Genomic DNA, 21,288 nt, shown 5'->3' with positions numbered 1-21,288 from the left:
ATTCGCTCGCACCTGTCCAAGACCCTCACAGAGGCAGACTGGACAAAAGAGACAGAAAAAGGACCTTATCTAGATCCTCCTCCAGTTCCCCAGACTACATCGGGATTCCCCTTGCTGCCCGTTCCCCTTCCTCACAGGCGGACCTCGGGTCTGACGTAACCGCTCAGTCAGAATCTGACTCTGATGCAGATCAGACTTCTGGAACACAGGACATGGTCGATAGCCTTATTACAGCTATCATTCAGACCCTTGATCTTAAGGAGGATGAGGCAAGATCTCAGGACGTCTCCGTTGCGTTTAAACGGATTAAACGCCCCTCTAGGGTTTTTTCTAATCACAGGGAGTTTGACAACACTACCTCCACTCACTGGGAAAACCCTGGTAACGGTTTCCCTGGCAGGAAACGGCTAGACGTGTTATACCCCTTTCACTCTGACCTGGTCTCCAAATGGTCCGAGTCTCCTAAGTTCGACCCGCCTGTGTCCAGGCTATCCTCACAGACAGTTCTTTCTATCCCGGACGCGGCTTCCCTTAAGGACCCCACGGACAGAAAGATCGAGGCTCTGGCAAAGTCGGCATTTGAGGCTTCCGGAGCCTCCCTTTGCCCTACTTTCGCCTCGTCATGGGTAGCCAAGGCTGTTTCAGCCTGGGCCAAGACCCTGCGCAGGGGCATTTTAGCTTCTGCTCCTGCTGAGGAACTGTCCGATTTGGCGGATCAGATTTCTCTGGCAGGAAAATACCTCATGAATGCCTCCTTTGATGCGGCGGCCTGCTCCACAAGGGCTAACGGCAACATTATGGCCATTCGCCTTATTCTCTGGCTAAAGGCGTGGAACGCTGACCCCGCCTCTAAGAAATCACTCACTGGTCTGCCCTTCCAGGGTTCCAGACTCTTCGGCACGCAACAAGATCAAATGGTCTCGGACGCTACGGGTGGTAAGAGTACCTCCTTACCCCAGTCCAAGCCGAAACGTCCCTTCAACAGGAGGGGTCCCCAGTCCTTTCGTCCCTTACCTCCTCAGGAAACCACAACCAGGACCGTTCCTCCTCACAAGGGGACCGAAGAAAACCTTCCTTCAGGCCTCCGCCACGCTGGAGAGCTAAGAGCCACCCCGCAAAATAGTCTGGATCTCGGGGCCACAGGTTTTCTAATAAATGACGGGTCACCCCCACCTGGAAATCCTTCCAGGGTGGGAGGCCGCCTTCTTCTGTTCTCAGAGGCTTGGCTTTCAGTAGTCGACGACGCCTGGGTCAGGGAGATCATTATGTCAGGCTACAAAATAGAATTTTCTTCGCCCCCAGGAAGTCGTTTCCTCCTCTCTAGTCCTCCCAAACAGTCCTCCCATCTCCCAGGGCTTCTCCAGGCCGTCGATTCGCTCCTCGCTTCGGGAGTCGTAGTTCCGATGCCTTTTCGCAAGCAGTTTTCGGGTTTTTACTCAAACCTGTTCGTGGTTCCAAAAAAGGACGGCTCTCTCCATCCGATTTTGGATCTCAAGCCATTGAACCGCCATCTACGGATTCGGCACTTCAGAATAGAATCTCTGCGCTCGGTGATCGCGTCCATGGAACCGGGAGAGTTTCTATGCTCCGTGGACATTCAGGATGCGTACCTTCAAGTTCCGATTTGCGTACAGCATCAGAGGTTCCTCCGGTTCGAGATCCAAGAGCACCATTACCATTTCACGGCCCTCCCTTTAGGGCTGGCGTCCGCCCCCAGGGTCTTTACGAAGGTCATGGCAGCGTTCATGGCCATTCTCCGCTCAAAAGGGATTTTGGTAATCCCATACCTCGACGACCTCTTGATCAAGGGCTCATTCCGTCGGGATTGCAGCCAGAGCCTCCAGCTTACTCTGGACACGCTAGTTCACCTCGGCTGGATAATCAACTACCAGAAGTCTTCCTTGATTCCAACACAGCGTCTGGAGTTCCTAGGCATGGAATTCGACACCTTTCGGGCTCAGGTCTTCCTCCCCAAGGAGAAGTTTCTTTCTCTTCACCGGGGTGTCAGAGCGCTAAAAGGTCCGAACCCTCTGTCCCTCCGTCTCGCCATGAGGGTTCTGGGGAAGATGGTCGCTTCTATGGAAGCAGTCCCCTATGCTCAGTTCCACTCTCTTCCCCTCCAGCTGGCCCTTCTGTCTGCCTGGGACAGGAACCCCCTGTCCCTGTACCGTCCGTTTCGCCTCTCTTCCAAGGTGAAGCAGTCTCTCTTGGTGGACGTTGTCCACCTCCATTCTGCGCGGGAGGTCATTTCTCCCTCCCCGCTGGCAGGTGATCACCACCGATGCCAGTCTTCAGGGTTGGGGAGCGGTCTTTCTCCATCTCACAGCCCAGGGCCGCTGGACTGCTCAGGAGTCGTGCCTCCCTATCAACCTCTTGGAAATCAGAGCCATTTTCCTAGCCCTCATCCGCTGGGAGTCTCTCCTCTCGGGAAAGCCGGTTCGCATTCAGTCGGACAACGCCACGGCTGTGGCATACATAAACCATCAGGGAGGGACTCACAGCGATCAAGTCATGATGGAAGTGGCAAAAATTCTCCGTTGGGCGGAGAGTCACATTCCCTCTCTGTCAGCCGTCCACATCCCAGGGGTGGACAATTGGGAAGCCGACTTTCTAAGTCGCCAGGGCATCGTGGCAGGCGAGTGGTTTCTTCCCGCAATCTTCAGCCAGATTTGCCAGAGGTGGGGCGTTCCAGACGTCGACTTGATGGCCTCCCGGGCAAACCGCAAGGTTCCCCAGTACGTCTCCAGGTCTCGGGATCCAATGGCCGCCGGATGTGACGCTCTCGTGGGCCCAGTTCCAGATGCCCTATCTGTTCCCACCTTTCCCCTTGATCCCAAGACTCGTAAAGAAGATCAAGACAGAAGTGGTCTTTGTACTCTTGGTAGCTCCAGATTGGCCTAGCAGGGCCTGGTATGCGGAACAGGTGAACATGCTATCGGACGTTCCGTGGAGACTTCCGGATCTTCCGGACCTTCCTTCGAAGGGGCCTCTCTTCCACCCGAATTCTCGGTCTCTGAATTTAACGGTATGGCCGTTGAGGCCGCGGTCCTGAAGAACGCGGGTTTTTCTCATAGCGTCATCCAGACTATGATAAGAGCGAGAAAACCGGCTTCCTCGCGTATTTACCACAGATGTTGGAAGGCCTTTTTCCGGTGGTGTCAGAACAACAATCTGCTTCCTATGACCTTTTCCCTTCCTTCCCTTCTCAGCTTCCTTCAAACGGGTCTAGATTCGGGTCTTTCCCTTAGCACCTTGAAGGGTCAGATCTCCGCTCTATCCCTTCTTTTTCAAAGAGACCTGGCCTCCCTGCCTCAGGTGAGGACCTTCATCCAGGGGGTGGCTCATATAGCTCCCCCTTATCGTTCTCCTGTCGAGCCTTGGGATCTCAACCTCGTCTTAGACACCCTCCAGCGTGCGCCTTTTGAACCGCTTCAGGACGTTTCCTTCTCACTTCTATCCTGGAAGGTAGCCTTCTTGGTCGCCATCACCTCCATTAGAAGAGTGTCGGAGCTGGCGGCATTATCATGTCGTTCTCCCTTTCTAGTCCTACATCAGGACGAAGTGGTTCTTCGTCCGGTTCCTTCCTTCTTACCGAAGGTAGTCTCATCTTTTCACATCAATGAGGACATTGTCCTCCCTTCCTTTTGCCCTTCAACGGTTCATCCCTTGGAGAAATCTCTAAACAAGTTGGATGTGGTCAGGGCTATCCGGATGTACCTCGCCAGAACTGCCTCTTTTCGTCAGGCCGATCCTCTGTTCGTCGTCTAGGACTGTGTTTGCGCATATTTAATATTTATAATTGATTTCTGCGAAAGCGCCACTACAGGAATGTAAGACCTGTTCCTTTACTTCCGATGAGCACTATTTACTTTCATTCAACTTTATTGACCCATGTTCTTACAGATGCGGGCAAACACCTCTACTCCAACGATGTCATCTCCCATAACTGGTAACAAATTAATTAACAATTATATACCCAATATGATAAGTTTCTTGTTCCCCTATTGATGCATTCTTCATAATACAGGATTCTGCAGCAGGCTTTATTTTTTATATTTGCTGACTTGGATTTTTTCTGGTTGTGCTGGAGGTATTACTCGTTATTTTATAAGGTTATTTGTATTTTATGTACTTCCTTTGGTTTGATTTCAATCTTTTTCCTTTAGTAGTACCCTTTTATAGTTTGTGGTGCACTTTATTTCATCTGCTAATTTATTCTCTATTGATAGTTATGGTTGTTGCAATTTCCAAACCATTGCTTTGTATCTCCTGTTTTGTAACGGGGAAACTAGGTGAGCGAGAGCTAAATACCCGGGCCCCTGCAATTTCCCTCAGACTAGGGAAATCCTGACTGACCCTCTACCTGGAGTTTACACTGATGGTGTGCATGTCCAGGCCTCGAACCTCACCTTAACTCCTGTAATAACCCTAGGCTGATACCTTCGCCCTCCACCCAGTGAAGAGGTAATATTCCAATACCCACAGATAGAACAGACAAGGATAAAGGAAAATATACACCACGCCGCAGTCACTCAGGAATACACTATAAATGTGCAGGGCAAAATAAATACAAATATAGGAAGGAGTAAATAAGACAGAGGAAAATACACCACCAGCAACGCATCTCCAAACCAGCTCTCCACTCCAGACCGAGATAACAATGCACAAGACAGAAGCTATAATCGGCGACGCCCAATGAACAGGAGAACTATTTAAAGGCCATGGGAATGGCCCAGCTTCCAATCCGAGGATCAGGTAAATTAACCCCGAAACAGCTAGACAAAGTCTAGCAGACGCCAATGAGCAAATAGTGGTCAACAGCGGAATTACCGCTGTCTGTCGGACGACCTAGTCTGAACAGCGTCCGACATGACAGTACCCCGCCTTCTACGAGGGACCCCAGGGCCCTCACGGCTTATAGTACCCGGCTTGTCTGGATGCCGACGATGAAAAAACCTGACCAGCCGATCCGCATGAATGTCCGAGGCTGGTACCCAGGACCTCTCCTTAGGCCCATAACCACGCCAGTGTACCAAGTACTGTAAAGTGCGACGCACTACACGAGAGTCAACCACCTTGGAGACTTCAAACTCCAAATTACCATCCACCAAGACTGGAGGTGGCATAGGCGCCGCGTCCACAGAACCCACCACCTTCTTTAGAAGAGACCTGTGGAACACGTTGTGTATCTTATACACCGTAGGGAGCTCCAATCGGTACGCTACTGGGTTAATGACGGCGGTGACCATAAATGGACCAATAAACCGTGGACCCAATTTAAGGGATGGTATTTTGAGTCTTATGTTTTTTGTGGATAACCACACCCAGTCATCCACACTCAGGTCCGGACCTGGCACACGCCTACTGTCAGCCACACGCTTGTACCTAGCACCTACACTCAACAGGCGCGGCTTAACTCTCCTCCAGACTGATGACAATTGTGATCCCAACTGGTCCTCCTCCGGAACGCCGGAAGAGCCCCTCTGACTCAAGGTACAAAATTGAGGATGTAGCCCGTAAAGACAAAAAAACGGAGACTCCCCAGATGACTCCTGGCGGTGATTATTGATGGCAAACTCAGCCAAAGGAAGAAAGGTAGACCACTCCTCCTGGTTATCAGAGACAAAACACCGTAAGTACTGTTCCAAATTTTGGTTCATACGCTCAGTCTGACCATTTGACTGAGGATGAAACGCCGAAGAATGAGATAACTTGATCCCCAGACGTGCGCAAAATGATCTCCAAAATTTTGCCACAAACTGAGACCCCCTATCAGACACAATGTCAGACGGAACCCCATGAAGTCTGACCACCTCCTGCACAAATACCTGAGCCAGAGTTTTAGCGTTAGGCAACGAAGGCAAAGACACAAAGTGCGACATTTTTGAAAATCGATCAACAATCACCAAGATGACCGTGTTCCCAGCTGATGAGGGCAAATCAGTGATGAAATCCATGGAGATTTCCGTCCAAGGAAGTAGTGTGCCAACAGGACGGGAGCGAGGAGTCTTAGCCCTAGCGCACGTGGTACAAGCTGACACATATGAGACCACGTCCTGTCGGATCTTGGGCCACCAAAACCGACGTGACACCAACTCCAAGGTACCTCTAACCCCTGGGTGGCCAGCCAGGACAGCATCATGATGCTCCGCCAAAACCTTTAGGCGGAGATGAAGCGGTACAAAAGATTTGTTGACGGGAAGCTCAGATGGTACCTCCTCCTGAGCCTCGGCAATCTCAGCCTCAACCTCGGTAGCGAGAGCCGAAACCACAACACCCTTTTGGACGATGGGTACTGGATCCTCCCGAGGTTCTCCCCCGGAAAACACCTGGACAGAGCATCCGCCTTAGTGTTTTTAGACCCCGGTCTGTACGTGACCACAAAATTGAACCGCGTGAAAAACAATGCCCAGCGAGCCTGCCTGGGGGACAGACGCTTGGCTGACTCCAAATACAGCAAATTCTTATGATCGGTAATAACAGTAACCTGATGTACCGACCCCTCCAAGAAGTGTCGCCATTCCTCAAAGGCCAACTTAATTGCCAACAACTCCCTGTTGCCGATATCATAGTTACGTTCGGCGGACGACAGTTTCTTGGAGAAATAGGCGCACGGACGCAAACCACTCAAAGATGAGCCTAGAGATAGTACCGCCCCCACACCAACCTCAGACGCATCAACTTCCACAACAAAGGGTTTAGATACATCTGGCTGCACAAGAATGGTGGCTGAAACAAAACTGTTCTTAAGAAATTCAAATGCGCGCACAGCAGCCTCAGGCCAAATGGAGAAATTGGTACCCTTTTTAGTCATGTCAGTTAGCGGTTTAGCAATGATGGAAAAATCCTTGATAAATTTCCTATAGTAATTAGAAAACCCAAGGAACCGCTGAAGTGCTTTCAGGTTATCAGGACGTTCCCAATGCAACACCGCCTGCATCTTAGCGGCGTCCATTTTAAACCCAGAAGCAGACACAATATAACCCAAGAAAGGCAACTCTTGAACAGAAAATACACATTTCTCAAGTTTAGCATACAGCTTATTCTCTCTCAGAAGCTGTAACACCTGCCTGACATGATCTAAATGAGCATCACGGTCGCAAGAATATATGAGAATGTCATCTAGATACACGATAACGAATTTCCCCAAAACATGCGAGAACACATCATTGATGAAATGTTGGAACACTGCAGGTGCGTTAGTCAACCCAAACGGCATCACCAAATTTTCAAAATGACCCTCAGGGGTATTAAAAGCCGTCTTCCACTCATCACCTTGACGGACTCTTATGAGGTTGTACGCCCCCCTGAGGTCAAGCTTGGTAAACCACTTAGCACCTGCCACCTGGTTGAACAAATCTGGTATCAGAGGCATAGGGTATGGATCACGAACCGTAATCTGGTTCAACTCCCTGAAATCCAAACACGGGCGTAATCCGCCATCTTTCTTCTTCACGAAGAAGAACCCTGCTGCCACCGGCGAGGATGACGGCCTGATGTGCCCTTTGCTCAAGCTTTCAGCAATGTAATCTTTTAACGCTTGTCTCTCCGGACCGGAGATGTTAAACATCCTTGCTTTAGGCAATTTGGCCCCTGGTTTAAACCTGATAGAACAGTCATAGGGACGATGTGGCGGCAACTCTGAACAACCCTTCTCAGAGAACACATCCACAAAATCCAGAAGTGACTCCGGAACGCTTGAAGTCACCGCAGCCACACATGTTGCCAGGCAATTCTCCTGGCAGAACTCGCTCCACCGAATTATGTCCTGAGTTTTCCAGTCAATTACCGGGTTGTGCATAGACAACCAAGGAAAACCCAAAACCACCTGAGCAGGAAGATTCCTGAGCACCTTACATGTAACCCGCTCGGAATGTAGAACTCCTATGTGGAGTTTCACCTCAGCCACAAATTCAGTTATCTCCCCCTGAGAGGAGCAGCATTGATGGTGACCACGCGGATAGGATGAGACAGTTTTTCAATCCTAAAACCTGCTGTGCGCGCAAACTCCTCATCAATGAGATTTGTGGCTGAACCACTATCCACAAAAACAGTAATTGGCAGCTCACTGCCAGCAATAAAAACCTTAGCAGGGAGCATGCATTGAGAAACCACCATGGAGGATATACATAAGCTCAGATTGGACTTCTCCACACCCTCTGAGCCTAGCAGTTTTCCGCCGTTGCGTTTTTCTTAGTCAGCAGAGGACAGATGTTAATAAAATGACCAGTTTTACCACAGTAAAAACAGGCTCCCTGCTTCCTGAGCTCAGGAGCTTGACGCTTGACATGTGACACCCCTGCGATTTGCATAGGTTCCGTGGGCTCACCTGCAGCAACCTCACGTGAACCTAAACCTTCTCCCACAGGCGGCGTCTCATGCTCCCCCTGACGCAAACGACGATCTATGCGGACAACCAGACTCATGGCGGAATCTAGAGACGCAGGAGTCTCGTACATCAGAAGGGCTTTTTTAACCCTTCCAGAAATCCCATGTATAAACTGACTCCGCAATGCTGGATCATTCCACTGTGTATCGATCGCCCAGCGACGAAATTCAGAACAGTAATCCTCTGCAACTCGCTCCCCCTGGCGAATAGTGCGTATCTTAGATTCTGCTAGAGCCATTCTGTCAGGTTCATCGTAGACTGTCCCAAGAGAAGAAAAAAAACTCTCCACAGAGTCAAATGCAACAGAATCAGATGGCAAAGAAAACGCCCACGCTTGGGGATCCCCGCTTAACAATGACACCAGGCCCACACGCTGAGCCTCATTACCCGAGGAGATCGGGCGCATGCGGAAATATAGTTTGCAAGCTTCACGAAAAGAAACAAATTTACTGCGTTTCCCAGCAAATCTTTCAGGCAAAGGAAATTTAGGCTCAGCAACTATTCCTGTCGCTCCAGCCTGCACATTAGCTACTGCTAGTCCCTGTTGCTGCACTGCCCCCCTCAACTCAGTGACCTGTAGGGACAGCGCCTCCAACTGGCGGGTTATGGAAGTCATGGGATCCATGACGAGACAAAAAAAAAAAAAAAAAAAAGGACCCCCTTTTTTTTTGTTGTTGTTGGGCCGATTATAATGTCACGGGAAGACTAGGTGAGTGAGAGCTAAATACCCGGGCCCCTGCAGTTTCCCTCAGACTAGGGAAATCCTGACTGACCCTCTACCTGGAGTTTACACTGATGGTGTGCATGTCCAGGCCTCGAACCTCACCCTAACTCCTGTAATAAACCTAGGCTGATACCTCCGCCCTCCACCCAGTGAAGAGGTAATATTCCAATACCCACAGATAGAACAGACAAGGATAAAGGAAAATATACACCACGCCGCAGTCACTCAGGAATACACTATAAATGTGCAGGGCAAAATAAATACAAATATAGGAAGGAGTAAATAAGACAGAGGAAAAAACACCACCAGCAACGATTCTCCAACAACCAGCTCTCCACTCCAGACCGAGATAACAACGCACAAGACAGAAGCTATAATCGGCGACGCCCAATGAACAGGAGAACTATTTAAAGGGAACCTATCACCCCGTTTTTTTCGGTATGAGATAAAAATACTGTTAAATAGGGCCTGAGCTGTGCATTACAATAGTGTAGTTTGTGGACCCCGATTCCCCACCTATGCTGCCGAAATACGTTACCAAAGTAGTCATTTTCGCCTGTCAATCAGGCTGGTCAGGTCGGATGGGCGTGGCTTCTTCCCCCAGATATTGCGTAGTTTTCCGTTGGTGGCGTAGTGGTGTGCGCATGTCCAAGGTCCCCAATCCTGCACGGGGGGGTGAAAATAGCAGCGATGTCCGTTATTCCATTGGTGGTCGGTGGGCGCGGCCATCTTCCTTTGGCCGCGCGTGCGCAGAAGCGGCGCTCTGCTGGCCGCGGCTTCAGGAAAATGGCCGCGGGATGCCGCGCGTGCGCAGATGGAGATCGCGACGGCCATTTTCCTGAAGCCGCGGCCAGCAGAGCGCCGCTTCTGCGCACGCGCGGCCAAAGGAAGATGGCCGCGCCCACCGACCACCAATGGAATAACGGACATCGCTGCTATTTTCACCCCCCCCGTGCAGGATTGGGGACGTTGGACATGCGCACACCACTACGCCACCAACGGAAAACTACGCAATATCTGGGGGAAGAAGCCACGCCCATCCGACCTGACCAGCCTGATTGACAGGCGAAAATGACTACTTTGGTAACGTATTTCGGCAGCATAGGTGGGGAATCGGGGTCCACAAACTACACTATTGTAATGCACAGCTCAGGCCATATTTAACAGTATTTTTATCTCATACCGAAAAAAACGGGGTGATAGGTTCCCTTTAAAGGCCATGGGAATGGCCCAGCTTCCAATCCGAGGATCAGGTAAATTAACCCCAGAACAGCTAGACAAAATCTAGCAGACGCCAATGAGCAAATAGTGGTCAACAGCGGAATTACCGCTGTCTGTCGGACGACCTAGTCTGAACAGCGTCCGACATGACATGTTTACTTTCCATTTAGGGAGCTATTTCACTTTTCATTCTAGTTTTCAACATCCAGCACTTTCCTATCCAAGTACTTCTATTAACGCCATATTACGTGCTAATGTTTATCAAACTGACAGATAGCGCAGATGTAATCTCTATAATGGGTTTATCTGATTTATATTTGATAGCTATTTGGCTTTTTGAGTGTTTTTAACGTATGTGTTTATCTGCTACAAAACAAGAGTGGTGTAGGCATCCTGCAGAGAACACAGGTTAATTTCCTGCTGATCTGTTGAGCCTTTGGCTTGTAATTGGCGTTCCATAATATGATCATGTTGTATAAAAGAATCGCCATAAAGAATAGAAGACATCATAAATTCCCTAAGTTCTAGATCTTGTCTGTCTCCAAATGTACCCTCTCTCCATGACTTAAGACTAACGGTTCCAAGTAAACACATTTATTGTAGTAGGCAATGAGGCTCATACCATAACTGTGAACGATGACCGTATGTACGGCGATTCTGTACCATGTACGCCATGTTTTCCATGTTGCTATTTGTTTTTAATTTTCTAAATAATTAAAACAAATAGTTTGGAAGAATATTACAGTAATACTGGCAAAATATTGCATGAGCAGCGACTAAAAACCAAAGCTTATCTGCAGCACCCGGCAGCAACCACTACAGTGTGATGGAGCTGTGGTGTTGCGCTCTGTAGTCTGTTTACACCTGCATGCTACTGGTGGCAATAACAGCTTATCAGTGGGGAGCAGGTTGGCGGACCCCTACTAATCTGATACGGATGACTTATCCTATGGGTATTTAGGAAAACAAAATGGAAGATTACAGAACTAGTCTCCTTTTATTTAAAATAAGTCTTGGAGGTAGATTCTCAGGAAGATCTATGTCCTGCCCACAGATCTTAAGAACTCGTGTACATAAAAGAAAAATGTAAATTTCAGTAGAGTAAGATTTTAATCAGCTTCCTATGACCTACATGCCCATATAAACTTAGGAGGGTGGGTCCTAATGACAGATTCCCTTTAACACCGCATCATTGATATTGTACAAGAATGTTCCCTAAAATATGAAATGTACATCACAGATCCTTAAATAGTGGCAGTGATAAGAGACGTGTCGGTATAACGAATGCATACTGTAACCACTACAGTCACAAATCATTGATAATGCACATTAGCAGAAGAGAACAAGACTTACCATAAATTCCTTTATTTGTACCGCATCCTGTTCTTTTTCGCCTTCTAATTTAGAAATGTCTTCCTTCAGTCTTTTTATGTCCATCTGCCAAGACTCTCTATCACTGCACCAAAAATATACATATATTATTTTAAAGTACAGCCATATACACACTTGCACACATGCATGGATGGATGTTACACAGCACGACCATGCTCCATGGGTTGCATTATATTACACTTACCTCTGATATTCCTTGTAGATGAGCCCCTGCTGGTGACGCAGCACTGCTAGCTTTCTCTTATGTTCTTCTAGTGCTTCTTCCAATGTCACAACTGACTTTTCTTTAGACTCGACCTCCTAAAAAATATACATACATGTATCAGGATACTAAGTAGTTCACTGCATTTCTTTATATTTTGTGGTAATACAGGTGCAACATGCGTTACATGAGAAATACAAGGGAAAACACGTGCCGCTTTCAGCAATTTTGCAGTTTTAAAGAAGCACTGCTGTCAAAATTGTTAACCTCTTAATAAATTGCAGCCATCATGTTATATGGCACTGTGTACTTACAGTTGCTCATTTTGCCTTTCTACCCAGCTAATTATTCTCTTCTGTTAGATGTATGACATCACATGATTAAAAACTGACTAGCTGAATTCTTCCAAGTTCTATGTAGAAACAGGAGGTCAATTTTTACTGCATGAGTCATTACTGCAGTCCCTGGCAGGGCGATGTGACAGCTAGGTCAGGAGGTGAATGACAACGGAGGGAACAAGAGATTTCCTATTTTTTACACATAATAGAAAAAGGAGAAGAATTAGCTGGGTAGAAAGGCAAAATGAGCAATTGTGAGAGCACAGTGCTATATAATATGATGACTGCAATATACTAAGAAGATAAAAACTTTGACTCGAGTGCTTCTTTAATAAAGCTTAATTATTCTGTAACTAAAATTTGTGCCACTTACTACTTACTGTCCGTGATTAGAAATATAGTGGCAGATATGCCATGAGATAACACCTACATTATGAAGTTGTACGTGCTATAATAAAGTATGAGATGCACTTCAGAAACCACTACCCAGGATACACAGAGAGCAGACCTGGGCAAACTGCAGCTCATGGGCCACATCTGCCCCTTGTCCGGTCTGTGGAAGGGCAGTAACAGCTAAGTAAAAGTCCTGAATACGAAGGCATAACTATATGGCCACATACCCTACCCCAAACCACATGCCTGGCGTCTGGATTTCACCTTATCTGCAGCCTCAGTATGTAAACACAGCTGAACACCATGGTGGAACAGGAAAACACTGGCTCCCTAGTCCACCATTCAGTCCGTGCGTCAGAGTCTCCGTGCAGGAGGGTTAATAAATCGTAGCTACTGCACAGAGTGGAGCAGGGCATTACAGGAGAGACAGGCTTTTTTTTTTTGTCAGGCAGTACTTGTGGGGATACCATACTATACGGGTGGAGAAGGGAAAGGGCTGTGGGGGCATAATATAGCTGTGTGGGTGGGGGGCAGAGGGAGTGTCCTAATGTGTGTGAGGGGCAGTAGGGTATCGTATTCTGTGTTGAGCTTTTGGAGCACCATACTTTGTGCATGTGAGGATTGTGGGGGTCAATATACTGTGTGGGGGAATCATACTGTATATGGAGCAGTGGGGGCATCATACTGAGTGGGGGAACTGTTGATCAAGGTACCTCAATACTTCTTTATACTTAGAGTTGAAAAACAAACAGCAAAATTTATACATTTTATAAATAGCAGCATTTGGTATGATTTTTTGATTACTTGCTATTGGTAACATGTTAAGCCTTACCGTAACATGTATTAGCAGTGTCAGATAGCCAATAGTCTTAGATTAGGTTGTAAAAATCTGATGACAAATTCCAATCGAGAACAAGATGATGTAGAGGCAGAGACTCCGATTCCACTGATGTGCCATATACAAAGCTGCTTACTGGAAAAGAAGCTTCCGCTCTGTAGACATAACGTCAGAGGCTTCTGGATCCCCGGCAGGAGTGTCTGTGACCGCTCTGTGCAGGGAATAACGATGCCGTGCACAACAGGCAGGTAAGCTGCAATATTACCTAGCTGTTAGTGCTTAGGCACCTTTTTTTGTTTTTTTAAAAGTCCCAGATATCACCTGTAAATTACTGTTGTCACTTTAATAAGCTGTAATACTCTGTTAGTGATGTCTAATTTGTTAAAGCACCATCTGGGGATGTTTAATTGTATTACATGTTTTTTCCTGTAAAGCAGTAAGCTGCATTGTGGGAAAGCCCTAAGCATGCTGGCTAAAGGTCCTTTTGATACAGAACGCCACTATTGTGGGCAAAGTATATCTGGTAAAGTAACAATCTCTGTTCTGTGGCATTGTGTTATACAGAACTGCTAACTGTTGGTAAATCAGATGGAGATCATTACCAGGTCATGTGCTCACATGTACAAGCTCCATCTTGCTGTGTGCTTTCACTGTTGATTGTAAATGTCATAGTTAAGTGATAGTTTAAGCTCAATACTTATACCGGTTACTGTATTCTTATAGTTTTACCTCACATATATTTCAGTTCTATAAAACCATGGGTTGACAAATAAACAAGTTAGACTACAGAGAACGGTCTGCTTCTTTTGGGAGACAGAGTAGGTTTATGCTGTATGTCAGATTGCATACTGTGTGAATGTGTAAGAATAGAGTAGTCAGGGACATATTGTTTAGTTAGTGCCTGGACAAGACTAGGGATTTTGTGTTTATGGTTTTTTTTTTCTGTGCTGGGCAACCATTAGAAATAAACTGACACAGACACCTGGTTTTATGGCTTCCAGAGTCTTCACTGTGCGCTACAAGCAGGCTACACTAGACCTTTTATCTCGGAGAAGGTGAACCCACTTGACGGTTACGTCACTAAATAATACTAATAATAATAATATTGAGAAAATCCAGTACACCCTGATGGTTCGACACTGCACAACAGTGACAATCTCTGATATAGCGCCTTGCATGTAGTTTTTCGGTTGAAAAAAGCCACAGGTGTATTAAGTTTAATCTTTATCCACCAGTTATGCATGCTCTGTCACTAGATTATTTATAACCCACAATGCCATTTGTTGTGAGAAATGCATCCAGCTCTTTTAGAATTGCTGCTATAGTGTTTGCCATTACAGTCTCTTATGGTAAGGCATTCCACAGTCTGACTGCTCTAACTGTAAAGAATCCTTTCCCATTTACCTGCAGGAATCACCTTTCCTCGATATGTAATAAATGGAGCTGTCTAAGGTTTTAGGAAGGAATAAGACATGTACCAGTCCTTTGTATTGACCACAGATGTATTTTATGCATGTAAATGAGATCTCCTGTGATGCATCTTTTTTCTAAGCTAAACAAGTCCAACAACGCTACAAACTATACATCATCTTTGGCAATTTCAGCAATTATATCAAATAAGTGACCGAACGGACAATCCCAGAAACTTAATATTACTTATTAAGTTACACTAGATTATAAGTGAAGGTAATGAAAGGATATAGCCTAAGTCAAAGGTTAAATACCAAACAAAATGGATTCTTGTAATCTCGCACTCCTAACCACTATGAAAACGCCTGGTAACCTGACACTAAATTTTTAAGGTTTTTGGGTGCAATGGTGCTACTAAATAATCTAAGGATAAACCTAATATTAACCCATGTGAAGAAAGCCCAGCTATGAAATAAATCGGTCGGTCATCTGTCAGATATCCTGCAACCAGCTAAGATTCAGTCATATAGTTACAGAACAGTTTTACCCTTTCAACATGGTTTTCTACTAGATCCATTGTCTTGGGTCACTCCGTTGGGTAGTCATTGTTCCTTATGTTCTATCACCCAACACATTTCATCTCCTAGAATCATCAGGGGAGGATAAAGTGATGTTGTGGCTCATCATGCCCCCTTATGGACAGTTATCAGACATATAAAGTAAAAAGGCTGCCAATCTATCTACAAACGATTACTCTTTAATAGTTACCGCTATGGTGTCACACATGCCATGGCGTCTGACGTCATATCTGGTCTGTGAGACACATATCCGGCTACTGGCAAGCAGGAAGACGGCCTTGGTACACGTCCGTAACTTCTGGGGGCCTGCCAGTCTGGATCCAGTAAGATATGCCTAAGGGACGTCACGATCTCTTGGAAGAAGGAGGGACATTTAAACCAGAAACCTAACTACTGAGAAGGCAGGCTAGTGCAGTGACATGACGCTCATATATTGAGCCAGAAATCATATATATCTTGGTGCCATGTTAGCCAGTGGATAGAAAAATATTTAGAATTGAAAGTCCTCAGTGGTTGATACCTTTTAATGGCTAATGCCTAATGAAGGGACCTGAATAGTCTCGAAAGCTTGCAATTTGTTACCAACTTTTTAGTTCGTCATTAAAAGGTATCAACCACTAAGGACTCTCAATTCTAAATATTTTTCATATATCGAGCAGCACGCTTCATCATGTGGCCATATGTATAGGGATTCCCAAAATGAAGCGTGCTGCCATAATGTACTGCATAGCTTAAACCTATAGGCCACGCAGTCAGTTAAAGAGAATGGTCAGGGAATTCTCCCAGGTCATTAAAAATCATAAATCTCAGGGAAGTACTGGGCAGATCAGTCAGTCAATTATATTATGTAGGTTTATGGTAGAGGGTAAAAGGTGATAAGCCTGACACAACCTGAGGGTAGAGCAAAAGGGAGGGTGAGGATACGTTTGGGACAAGATAAGGGAAGGGCGGTGGGGGGTGAGAAGGGGACCGCATTAAGCCTTTCTACTGGTACATCCCTGCCTAACAGCGGAGGTTGACACCCTATAGACCTGTGCAATGGCGCCCCCACTTGACTATTCCCAATAGCTGCATCCTATTAATGCCCTACACTTACAAAAAAAAGATCAGAATGACAATTGCTTGTTTAAACCCAATGGAAAGATGGTGTTCAGATGAAATATCCATTTGGATTCAGTTTGTAAAATCCCTTTGTCCCAATCTCCTCCTCTGGAATAGACCTCAATTTTGTCTACTCCCATAAATTTGATTACACGGTGTTTCCTCGGTGTACAACATTTACACGGTTTTGCTACTCGTGTCTCTCTTTTGTTTCTCTCATAGATGTTCTCCAACTCGTTTAGGCTAGTTTCACATTTGCGTTTAAATCCGCACCGTTTAAAACGCATCCGCAAGTGGTGGAAAAAACGCATGTAAACGCGTACAAACGTGGCGGTTTTTTTACGCATGTGGTTAAAAAAACACCGCGATTGTACGCGTTTACATGCGTTTTTTCCTGCGTTTGCGTTTTTGGTGCGCATGATGAGAAATTTCACAAGAGAAAAATCTAGATAACCAGACAACGCCAATGGGACTACAGAGGGTGTGTATTATGGAATCTCTATATATAGACCCTAGGGCTACTGAAATTTTAACAGTTTGCTACTGTATCCTGTGTCATGATGGATCTTCGCATGGAGCGCTTTTATTTCAACCTGAATTTCAGCTTCAAACTGTTTCTTGCCTGTGCTTTTGCTTGGGAGCAAGACAGAAATCGCCAAAGATGGAGAAGGAGACAACGTAGGCTTTTTGGAGGCACCCCATTATCGAACTACGTGAGAGCTGTGGAGCCTACCACACGCTCTATGCCGAGCTTAATGCCAACCCGGAGAAATTCCAGGAATACACACGAATGTCGCAAGACTCGTTCCGGGATTTGCTTTCTCGTGTCCAAGGAGCCATACGGCGACAGGACACCCAGCTCCGTAGAGCGATTCCACCCGAGGAACGTCTGCTGGTTACATTAAGGTACGTTCAAAATCTACACCAATGACAGTCCAAATTTAGTGTTTTCTGACATGTATTTTTTGGGTATTTTCCTTTGTTTCTTTAGCGTAACCACACCATAAAAGGAATAGATTGTAATGTTTTTTGTGTTTGTTTTTCTTCCAGATTTCTGGCCACCGGAGAGAGTTTATCATCCCTCTACTTCCAATACCGGCTTGGAATATCCACCCTGTCCGGAATAGTTGTGGACACCTGTCGGGCTTTGTGGAATGTACTCCAGGATGAGTTTATACCCCTACCCACCGTCGACATGTGGCTAGAAATTGCGGAGAAATTCTGGAGTGTGTGTGATTTCCCCAACTGTTTAGGAGAGGTGGATGGAAAGCACATCCGCATTATCAAACCAGCCAGAACAGGATCGGAGCACTTCAATTACAAAAAATATTTTTCTGTTGTGCTCATGGCAATAGCTGATGCGAACTGTCGTTTCATCGCCATGGACATTGGATTTTTTGAATGTGGCAACGATTCCCAGACTTTCAAGAACTCGGATATGGGCCGCCGTGTGTATGGCAACAATTTCAATTTTCCCCCGCCACAACCTCTCCCCAACACTCAAGGTCCACCGATGCCATTTGTTATGGTTGGGGATGAGGCCTTTCAGATGTGTGAAAACCTACTGAAGCCCTATTCCAGTCGGGACTTGAACCACACTAGAAGGATCTTTAACTACAGACTGACCAGGGCCCGAAGAACTGTAGAGTGTACCTTTGGCATTCTGGTCGCTAAATGGCGCATTCTTGCATCAGCCATAAATGTAAAAGTGGAAACAGTCGACGAGGTGGTCAAAGCCTGTGTGGTTCTGCACAATTATATAATGGTTAAGGAGCAACCCAACATTGAACTGGATGAACCAGTTGCACACCCACTGCCCGATTTCCAGCATCACCCGCTGCGGTCAACTGCAGCAGTTGGTCACATGCGGGGCCAATTTGCTGCCTTTTTTGATTCAGATATTGGACGTGTGTCATGGCAGGACAATGTTGTGTAAATGTCCTGTTGTAATTACATCTGTACCAGTAATTTTCTACAATGATAATAATATTTCTCATTAATAAACTTTAGTTTTGGTTGTGTTGACCTTGTCTCCTATCTTTTTCCTCTACAAACCAAGGCTGTCCAAAAACTGGCAGTATTTGATCTGTATTTAATATCAGGTTTTGTAATCCAAAACCAGGAGTGGGTGATCAAAGCATAGGCGCTAGTTATTATGTTAATATAATAATTTACCTCTAATTGTTCCACTCCTTGTTTTGGCTTACAGAAACTGCTGGCCACATACTGCTAGTAATGGCAGCCATGTTGCTTTATTGGTAAGCTTGTTGACGTCATTGCGTCATGATTCTCTTCTCCTGTATCCATTGGACACAAACTGAAAAGACAATCACTGTCACACTATCTATACTCATCAAGTCAGGTGTCAGAAATAATGAATTCATGATAAACATATACAGGCTCATGAATTCACCATTTCTGACACCTGTGCAGGTGAGCATAGATATGTAGTGTGTGACCACCATTGTCCCCTCAATTTGTGTGTAATAGATTATGTATAAAGAAGAGAAAATGGTGGTTATACAAGGCAGTTCTCTACTCAACAGGTCAGGTGTCCTAACTAATGAGTTTATTGACACCTGACCTGTTCAGTAGAGGTCTGCACTGTATTGCCACGATTTTCTCTTCAGACTGCCACACTAGGCACAGACAAAAAGAGATTATGGAGGTACATGTAATATTTTTTGGGCCACCTCATATCTGTATACTAAAGACACACAAAGCTGCAGTCTTTTTATTTTTAACTAGTGGAGATATGATGTGGCCCAAAAAGTAAGTGTGTGGCAAAGTTTCTTAGTTGGCGCACGGTTTGTGTTGCCAGCGGCGGAAGACACAATAAACCAAACATAATTGTGGCAAATCAAACTTTATTTTGTTAACAACTCAAAAAATTATTTTTTACTGCGCCGGCTTGGGGTAGAGTAATGTAAACGGGGGGTGTGAAGAACTGAGGCCTGGCTAACCGTGGACGACGCAGAGGTGGCAGGAGAAGGGGCAATGAAACTAGAAGGGTCTGGAAGTTCGGGGATGGGGCTTGGCACATGAGAGGCTTCAGACGCACTGGAAGGGTGAGACAAACCTGACATTACAGACACATTGGGAGGTGAAGGGGGAGGAATGCTAAGAGTCCTCTGTTGTTTTTTTTTTTCTGTTGTTTTTTTGGGTTTGCCTGGTTGTGGGAGGTCTTGGTGGGCTCATATGGCGTGGCGTGGTGGCGGGTGACCTGTCAGGGTCTGGCTGCACTGTGTCAGAGTCCATAGTGCTCGTAGAGCATGCAGCCATGCCAGAGTCCATAGCGCTCGTAGAGCGTGCAGCCATGCCAGAGTCCATAGCGCTTATAGAGCGGAAGGCCATGCCAGGGTCGTGCTGCATCGTGGAGGTGGCGGTATGGAAGGCCATGCCAGGGTCCTGCTGCATCGTGGAGGTGGCGGTACGGAAGGCCATGCCAGGGTCCTGCTGCATCGTGGAGGTGGCGGTACGGAAGGCCATGCCAGGGTCCTGCTGCATCGTGGAGGTGGCGGTACGGAAGGCCATGCCAGGGTCCTGCTGCATCGTGGAGGTGGCGGTACGGAAGGCCATGCCAGGGTCCTGCTGCATTGTGGAGGTGGCGGTACGAAAGGCCATGCCAGGGTCCTGCTGCATCGTGGTGTCAGTGGAGGAGGTCCAAGCAGTTGCAGCGGTTGTCATGGTGGTGGCGGTGGGATGTCCAACTGCACTCGGCATGGTGGTGGTGCTGTAGTGGTGTCCGGCTGTGGAAGGAATTGAGGTGGCCGTGCAGTGGGATGCAGCAGAAGTCGGCATTGAGGACAATCGTGACAGTGAAGGCACAGGTGGATATGCCCCCACTGTCTGCTGGAAATACCGACTCTGCTGCATAGCCTGCACGTAAGCAGCATTGCAGGCCTGCATGACACTCAGCTGGAGATCAGGAGTAAGGTGTTCCGACATGCCCTGCTCAATTTGATTAAAAAAATGATGTGCTGGCCTCTGGAGGTCGGCTTTCACTTGATCAAGGCTTTTGCTGACCTCCTTGATACGTGCATTCAAGAGGCTATGTGAAACATCCATTCGGTCACCCAAAGCCTTGATTGCTTCGTGTAAAACCGAGCTCAAGTGCAAAAACTCGGGCATGAGTGACCTGTCCGAAGCCCTCTGCCGCTGCCGGGAGGAGCCCAAAAAAAGGGGGGCAGTGGAAGAGGACTGCGAAAGGGGAAGACCTGATGGACCAGCTCCCTGGTCTCCAGTTAGTGTGGAAGGCCCACTTGCTGCTGCGCTGCTTGATGGCTGGGACGGGTCCGTGGCTGTCGGATGAAGAACCGCTCCAGAACCTGGGCCAACAGTAGTGCTGTATGTGCTGTGAAAAAAGGAAAAAGAAATTACTATCAAAAATTTAACAGACGCAAAATCCTGTGGAATGTAAAAATACAGATTATGGCAATACAATACAACCTAATGCACGTGATAAATACTTACGTTCTCTGGGCAAGGACCGGTCTTAAAAATGACAGAACGCGATGGTATTTGTAGCGTCTGATCCTTGCTCCTGAACCACTGGGAACACAGCTCTCTTGACGCAGGTCCTTGTTGAAGCGGTCCTTCATCGAACGCCAACGTGTTTTGACTTTGGATACTGTTTAAAAAAAATGTTGGTCAGAAAAAGTACTTTTGGCCGTGCTCACACAACTGTGTGTGATGAGAGAAA

The 21,288-nt window shown here is 46.7% G+C and overlaps 2 protein-coding genes across 2 annotated transcripts in view; both read right to left on the bottom strand.

Moving 5' to 3' along the window:
- CEP290 (centrosomal protein 290) overlaps positions 1–21,288 on the bottom strand; it is a 284,715-nt gene that overhangs the window by 173,155 nt on the left and 90,272 nt on the right. The window contains exons 22-23 of the mRNA XM_077265451.1: positions 11,911–12,026; positions 11,688–11,790 (exon numbers count right to left, since the gene is read on the bottom strand). Of these exons, the coding sequence (XP_077121566.1) occupies positions 11,688–11,790; positions 11,911–12,026 (219 nt within the window). The remainder of the gene's footprint in view (positions 1–11,687; positions 11,791–11,910; positions 12,027–21,288) is intronic.
- On the bottom strand, positions 19,546–21,208 carry LOC143773739 (uncharacterized). The gene is made up of 2 exons (XM_077261092.1): positions 21,060–21,208; positions 19,546–20,940 (listed from the first exon to the last, which is right to left on the bottom strand). The coding sequence occupies exons 1-2, from the start codon at positions 21,185–21,187 to the stop codon at positions 19,707–19,709; spliced, it is 1,362 nt and encodes a 453-aa protein (XP_077117207.1). The 5' UTR covers positions 21,188–21,208; the 3' UTR covers positions 19,546–19,706.

This window comes from Ranitomeya variabilis, chromosome 5 (genome assembly GCF_051348905.1).
Source record: "Ranitomeya variabilis isolate aRanVar5 chromosome 5, aRanVar5.hap1, whole genome shotgun sequence".
In the NCBI taxonomy this organism is placed as follows: domain Eukaryota; kingdom Metazoa; phylum Chordata; class Amphibia; order Anura; family Dendrobatidae; genus Ranitomeya; species Ranitomeya variabilis.
The sequence above is the reverse complement of the archived record's forward strand: the minus strand, read 5'-3'. Positions and strand labels throughout refer to the sequence as shown.